We start from the raw sequence: 7844 nt of genomic DNA on the forward strand, positions 1-7844 counted from the left end.
TTAGAATTTTTTCTTCTCTTTATATTCTATCTTCCTCATTCTTCTTCCTCGCTTTCACTCCACAATTCTTCTCATTCAAAATTAATGCAATTTAAATTTGAAGTAAATTGTGTAATTTAAATTTATAAAATTAAACTTAAATGAAAAATGGAAAGATCAAAACTAATGCTATCATGGAACCCCAATGCATCATTTTTACACCATGTGGTCCCCCCTCATAAAATAGACTATCATGTAAGATATCATGTAACCCCAATGCAGATGCTCTAGCCCCTTTAAATTATGCAACACTATATACTCTCACATGTCATGTCATGATTAAATCGTTGGAGTGAAATTTCAATGCTAGGTTATGAAAAAAGGTGTTATTACTGTATGAAACAACTAGCATTTGCATGTGTAAAATGCATAATAAAAAATATTTTTATATTCTCTTATACATATAAAATAGATACTGATTTAATTATTATATAAAAATATAAATATAATAAATTAAAAATATTCCCCCCGTATTCGAGAAACATGCATAATTTATTATTTTGGGACATCTTCTGAAATTAATCAATTTTCATTTTTAGACATCACTCTATTCACAAAAAAAATGAGATAAGTTCTTCACTCACACATTCACCTAATATTTTTTAAAATTCGTGCAATTGAAAATGCAGTTAATTTTTTGAGGTCAAATAGAGTATATTATTAAATATATATATAAAATCTCATAGACACTTAATTAAATACATATATTTATATTAAGTATAGTTAGTTTTTCAATTATTGGAATAATAATAGTTAAAACTAAAATGTGTAACTAAAATATTTAAATATGTATATATTATAATATGTATATAATTCAAGTCATTATCTTTTTCAATCATTAATGGACTCAAAATAAAATTCAACAAATATATCTTAACTAACATACTTTGAATACCAATCTCAACATGCAAATTATTTACCTATAACATACTTTAACTAAAATATATAGGTTATGATTTCTTTAGTAATATAAATTCTAAGTTATGATTGTCTCGAGATTGAGTAACGAGTCGAGTCTATCTAACCCAACAACATTTTATAACATTAAATTTTATCTAATACATCATTGCATGTATAATATACTCCCTCTGTCCACGAAAGAACTTCCTATTTTTCTATTTCGAGACGTCCACGAAAGAACTTCCTACTTTTTCCTATTTTGGGACAATACCCCACCACTTAAAAAATACTCTCTTTTTAAGACAATTCCCACAACTCAAATAACATTAATTAAAACAACACAATAAATTATTAATACTTTTTCACAATTTCCAATACACTTTACAACTTTTTCTCCACTCTCAATACACTATACAACATTTTATTAAAACTCGTGCCACTCCCTCCTAGGAAGTTTTTTTATGGACGGAGGGAGTATTTATTAATATTTAAAATAAAAGTTTGAGAGATAAAAATGACTAATGAAGATTATATTATCCTGATATGAACAAACCGGATCAAAATGAAATTAGTAGTATACAATTAATAATTAAAAGTTACTAGTAATAAAAAGAGTAGCCCTTCACAACTTCTACAGCAAACTCATTGTCCTCTCCTTCCCCAACCACAATCCGTCTCCCGTAGCCCCTCCATCGTCCCTCTCTCTCTCGCCTCGACTCCAGATCGTTGGCCGCCGTTTCTCTCTCTGCCTCTTGTAGCACTTTTAGACGTAGCTCGTAGTCAGCACGTCGTTGTCGCCTTCCCTTTCGCCGTTCGCCGCCTCAGTGCCTCCCCTTCGCTGTTAGCTTCCTCATTCTCTACTTTGAAAGGTAATAACTTCAGTTTTGATTAGAATTTGAGTAGACATAATAATTTGTTAAATCATCCTCACACTTTTTCTATTAGAATTGGATGCTAGAAAATTGACTTGTATTAGGTTTTAATTTACATTTTATGGATTTTATTGTGAAAAAAAATACAGAGCAGGAAGTGTGAGGATTAATGATATAGTGGGAGACTAAAATAAGAATGATGATATGGTTTACCATTTTTGTTGTGAAACTTTGAGAGGATCTAAAAGCCAGCAATCTGATTGTAATGATATGTGATTAGAATCAATTAACATATTAATACATCATAAGGTGTATGCTAAATATTCTTTATTATTTGTTATATTATTGTATAACCTGCAATGCTTTATCCAATGTAGAAAGTAGACATGTTCTCATTCTAGGATCATGGGACAAGAACTCCAAACACCGTAGCATTCATTGGTATTGAAATAAAACAGAGGCAGTGATATATAACCTTTGATTAGCGACTCAAGAATGATATTCAGCTTAACAAATTTGATATGGATGCATCAGTCTGACAGTTCAAAGATTGACCACTATATATGCATCATTTGTTTATACGTAGATCACTACAAATCAATATAATTTGACATGTAGGTCCAAGTGTGAACAAATTCTTCGGCCTGCGAATGCGGCTGCTTAAAAATCAGTAATTTATCAAGCCATATTACAAATCTGATCTATCCTTCCAAGCTGAAAAATAAATGTTAATTAATATAGATTACAACTTGCAAGTACTGAAAAATGACTTGTTCATAGATTTATTAAGTAACATTTTGAAAAGAAAGAATGGGTCATAAGCAGTTTGTACAAAAAGGTACTTTTTTTTTTCATATTTGAATTGCTATATATAAAAAGAATTAAATGGAAAAAATAATATATCGGATCTTCAGCAGAGTAGATAATAGCTTTAACTTTTAGCATTTTCCAATTTGTTCTAACACTATTCATCTTTAATTTCAGTCATGATCATTATACACTGATAGTTGATTTTCGAAGAGTATGGAAATACCTTGTATTCATTAAATAATTTGAATTTTTTGACAAAATACAAAACTGACTATGGTAACTTTGGTGCTAAATTGTTGTTGGTTTTCTTCAATGTTGAAGACTTTTCTTTGTCAATGATTAAGTAATAATAAGATGTCTATTGATTCATATAAGAGTAACTCTAATGAAAAAGTACATTTCCAAAACTTGCTGAAATTTTCCTGAACTTCTACTGATGTTTTGTGTTTCTACTTGAATCTCCATTAGCATGTTTCTATGTATAGCTTCAATGACTATCCATCCCCAAGATTGATATGTTTGAACACCATATAAAAAAAATGTAAACAACTAAACAAATAGCACTTGGTGTGTTGCTTCATCATCATAAATAATGATCAGCTGATACCAAAAGCAGCAGGAGGCATAGATACTATACATAAACAAAAGAGTATACTGAGAAACAAAAGAGTATATTATGGACATTTTATCTATGTAATAAAATAAACACTATATATGTAATCAGGCTCTTCATTATTTCAATCATTTAAGTTAATTTTGCTTGATTTATATGATTATATCTCATTGAAAGAGTGGAACTGTAGAAATCTAATCTCGAGGATAAAAATACTCAATTATGCAAAGTAAACGCCTCTTAATGTATCTTAGTTTATTTTTGGTAGTTTTCTTTCTATATTTTTATGTTTTCTAAAATAAAATGGCATGAATAAATGTGTTTCTGTGTTGGGGAGAGGGGAACCAGGAATGCACCCAATTCTTCATCCTTAATCCTTGTAAAGATAAGAATATCATTAAGTTATAAAACTTGCAGTGAAGATTGATAATATATTATAAACTATGCTTAATTTGTTTAATTCTGGGATTTTAGTAATAATAATTATAATAGTAAAAAGCATTACATGAAATTTTGCAAATTAGAGCCTGATTACTCAAAGCCCAACATTCGACGGGCTTTCAGTGGGCCAACGAGGCCCATTACTGCGAGAAATCGAATTACAATCCAAGTAGAAGAGCACTAGCTTGATATTCTGAACTTGACGTAGAAAACTCAAAATCTAGAGTCGAGTTTGCAGGATCTGAAACCTTCTGAGAAAAACAATGGCAGAAGATTTGGTGTTGGATACGGCGATCAGAGACTGGGTGTTGATACCGTTATCGGTGGTGATGGTGCTCATCGGAGTCCTCCGTTACTTCGTATCTAAGCTCATGCGCTCCGATCAAGTTCCTGATCTTAAAATCATCAAAGAAGGGTATCTCGCAACTTCATTTCTTCTTTTTTATAGAATTGATAGCTGTTGTTAAAAGCTTGTAGTCAACTATTGAAGTTTGTGGATTGGGTTTCTGTTGACAGGCAAGTGATAATTAGGGCAAGGAATCTTAGGGCGGCCGCTAATTTCATCCCTGCTAAGTCGTTCCGTGCTCGTAGGCACTACTACAGCAATGAGGTGAGAGAATTTGTTGTAGATGTTTATTGTATCTGTGCTTGTTATTTGGTAATGACTGAGCACATGTTTTTGGAGCGAATATGTATGAGGAAGAGCATAGGCATATAATCTAATTACCAGAGTTGTCGGTAATTCTTTTTTAGATCTCAAGAAAACTTCCAGGAAGATGAATAAGAAGAGTACTGTGATGACTGATGAGTAAACAAGTATGAAAGGGCCCATAAGCCTTGTAAGGGCGATAGACCTCAATAAGAATCTCAATCCCTCATCCCCCAACCCCCCAACTCAAAAAAAAAAAAAAAAGAAGAAGAAGAAGAAAGAAAAGCAAGTATAAAGGGTGATAATTTTTAATTGTTGCCGCTTGAAGCAGCGCTTTGCTACTGTATATATATTCTTGACGTAACTAAGAAACTGCCAGGTAGCTGTGTGAAATCTACTGCCATTGCATTCATAGATGACTTTAGAGACTTTTTGCAATGGCTGGTTTAATGCATATAACAACCACTGTGATTCTTCCAAGCACGTTCACCATGAAAAAGTAAGAGATTGGAGCTATGTTTATGATAAAGCTCTTTGTAAGAGGACACCATGGGTTTGCATCTGAGATGTGGAAGTTACAAGTGTGTGTGGACTGTGAATTTTAGCAGAAACTTGTTATTTGGTCATATATATTTCTGTAGCCTTTTTATGTTTATGTTCTTGTTATCTGATGCCAACCAGGACTGACTTACAATGTAATTTTCTTAAGATTAAACACTGGATTTGAAATTGCAGGAGAATGGGTTATTACATGTACCCAAGGGCCAAGCTCAGAACCCACAGGCACAAATGTTTTCGGATCCAAACATGGCTATGGATATGATGAAAAAAAATCTCTCCATGATTATTCCACAGGTGAAGTTGCTGCCTACTCCATTGTTGTGATCCTTGTAGTTTGACACAAGATCCATCTTTTCTAACTTGTTTGCCTTTTCGTTGATCAGACACTTACTTTTGCCTGGGTTAACTTCTTCTTCTCTGGATTTGTAGCAGGTGTGTTTTTGTTCCTATTTCTTTTCATCCTTTCCTCACATATTGTGAATGAGTAACCTGACATGCTGAATTTCAATGTACTTCAATTAAGACCACTTTAGATTGATTTTCAAGTCCAACTGTTGGAACTTTTGTCACTAAAATCAAATATCGTGCTTCACTGGTGAAATTTCGGCATATAATTATTCAAGTCTGACATGAATGCTGCACATCTTGTATTACCAGCAAAGATCCCATTTCCTCTTACTCAGAGATTCAGGGCAATGCTGCAAAATGGCATAGACTTGAGCACTGTCGATGTCAGTTACGTCAGCAGTCGCTCCTGGTATTTTCTCTAATCATGAACGAAAAACTCTTAGCAAAAGTGAACCACAGTTGCGGTTGGTTGTACGGCTGATGTATATAGTGATTAATATATTTTTCTTGGCAGGTATTTTCTCAATCTTTTTGGGCTAAGAGGTCTCTTTAGTCTTATTCTTGGAGAAGACAATGGTCAGTATTCTTGACCTTTTTGCCAATCCTCTATATTGTTTCTTTGTTGATAGTTAAACAAATGGGAAAAGAGTTGTATAACCAACAAGATACAAATCTATTACTATGACGAAGAAAGTACTCTATTGGGAAACTAACACAATTACTTGATCTTCATCAGCAACTGATGATACACAGCGCATGATGCAAATGGGTGGATTTGGATTTGACCCAACCAGGGTAATGCTATACATTTTATCCTTGTTTATATGCTTTTATGATCAAGAGCAGCTTATTCTGTTTCCAAAAACCTCCTTTAGGTTATAATAGCAAAACCAGTTTCCCTAAGTCATTAAATTGGATACATGATGTGTGCGTGTGTGTTGTTGTTGTGGGGGGTGGGGGGTGTTGGAGAAAATCAGAAGTTAAATAATTTCCTCTTGGAAGAGGTTCCTTGTTCTACACTGTGGTTGCTTAAGGATTTGATGAGGAACTGTCTTTGGAATTTTATGGGTGCTCAGTTACGTTCTTCATTTATGTAAATATCAGGTCTTGTCTGTTTTCAGCACTCATGGTCCCCCGGACTCGGGATAATTTATCAAAATCTTTACCATTGTGATGTGGAAACTCGTGCTAGACTCTATAGCAGGCATTAGTCTGTAGAACCTATTTGAACACTTGTTCTTTAAGCAGAAAACCTGTTGTTTGCAGACCCAGAATTTCAATTTATTTGGTTCTCAATTCAGCACTTTGTGTTTGGGTTAGTTAAACCTAGATAGTCCACATCCGTTTCTTTATAAGGATCTTGTCTTTTAGAATGCTAATAAAATACTTTTTTAAATTATGATTTTCTTTAAAGACATGGCACTCAATAGGTCTCCTATATCAGTATCTTTTTCTTGGAGATGACTGGCCCTTGCTTTGTGGGTGCCTAACTTTTGAAAAACTCGCTGACCAAATATTTATCAGTCAATTTGACCAAAGAACTTTTGAGATTAGGTGCAAGACCAATAAAGAAGTGCACAATTTACTCTCACAGCCTTGGTTCCTGTGGTGGGATATGAATGGCTTTAAATACTGGATACCTTAGCATTTGATGATTTATAACAAGGTGTAAGTCTGTCAAAGAACTTGCACAGTTCACACTGAAAATGAGCAGCTACTGGGGGTTTAGCAATTTGGCACCTTTTAATGACTAATGACTCATCATAATGTCTGTACCTCCTACCAATATGATGCTATTTCTCAAAGTTGAATTATAAGTGATGTCCATGTATTTGTTTCACTGAAATAGTGTGATGATGATTGCTTGTTTCTTCTTGTTGGATCAGAGTTTGGGTGCAGAGAAAGATAATCTGGATATCGTCCAACATGACTGGGCCTTACCAAAATTCGAGCAGCGAGCAGAATCAGTTCTGAAGAAACTTGTGCAGAAATGATCTAGTGCACGCATCATTGCTGCTATCCACCATGCTCTTCTTGGTGCCATGATCCAAGGGGTTCGGGACGAAAGGATATTGCCAAAACCCCCGCTTTACATTGTTTGCCCCCGCTGTAGTCTTTGATCTTGGTTGTCCGTTTCAACAAATGCTAATACTCTGCCTAGTTACTCTTTCGACACCACCATCTTAAAATATTGTTATTCCTGAGGAAATTCACAATTGTAGTACTATATGCAAAATCAGACTAAATTAATAGTTTGTATACTTTGAAATTGTATGCAAAATCAAAAATTTTGAGGAAATTTCAATAATTTACAGGCAATTGACCTTATATTATATACTAATTAAATGTGTAGCTTCACTGTGATGCAAGAGACTAACAATGATATATTTAAATGTTTTCTATGCCGAAGACTATCCAGCTATGTGATTGGGAAAGCAGAAGTTATATTATATTCTGAAATATGATTATGATGTAGTTGGCAATGAGAAGCAAATGAAGTTTGGAATGAGTATAAAATGTGAATTGGTTTTGGCCCGCGTTGTTTGGTCGACAGGATTTGGGAGGGTGGGGCAAAATGCAATATGGTTGCGTAGTGATGAAATAATAGCAG

At 33.7% G+C, this 7844-nt stretch overlaps 1 protein-coding gene across 2 annotated transcripts; it reads left to right on the forward strand.

The window, feature by feature from the left end:
• Positions 1-1537: 1537 nt before the first annotated feature.
• LOC130985878 (uncharacterized) lies at positions 1538-7541 on the forward strand. Of its 2 annotated transcripts, none has more exons than XM_057909043.1 (9): positions 1538-1808; positions 3914-4090; positions 4192-4285; positions 5060-5179; positions 5269-5317; positions 5543-5642; positions 5748-5809; positions 5970-6028; positions 7120-7541. In XM_057909043.1, the coding sequence occupies exons 2-9, from the start codon at positions 3939-3941 to the stop codon at positions 7225-7227; spliced, it is 744 nt and encodes a 247-aa protein (XP_057765026.1). In that variant the 5' UTR covers positions 1538-1808; positions 3914-3938; the 3' UTR covers positions 7228-7541. The 2 variants fall into 2 exon arrangements, with proteins under 2 accessions (XP_057765026.1, XP_057765027.1); XM_057909044.1 differs by having other exon boundaries at positions 1580-1808; positions 3884-4090.
• The last annotated feature ends 303 nt before the right edge of the window (positions 7542-7844 follow it).

The sequence above is a fragment of the Salvia miltiorrhiza genome, chromosome 5, assembly GCF_028751815.1.
Source record: "Salvia miltiorrhiza cultivar Shanhuang (shh) chromosome 5, IMPLAD_Smil_shh, whole genome shotgun sequence".
Lineage (NCBI taxonomy): Eukaryota > Viridiplantae > Streptophyta > Magnoliopsida > Lamiales > Lamiaceae > Salvia > Salvia miltiorrhiza.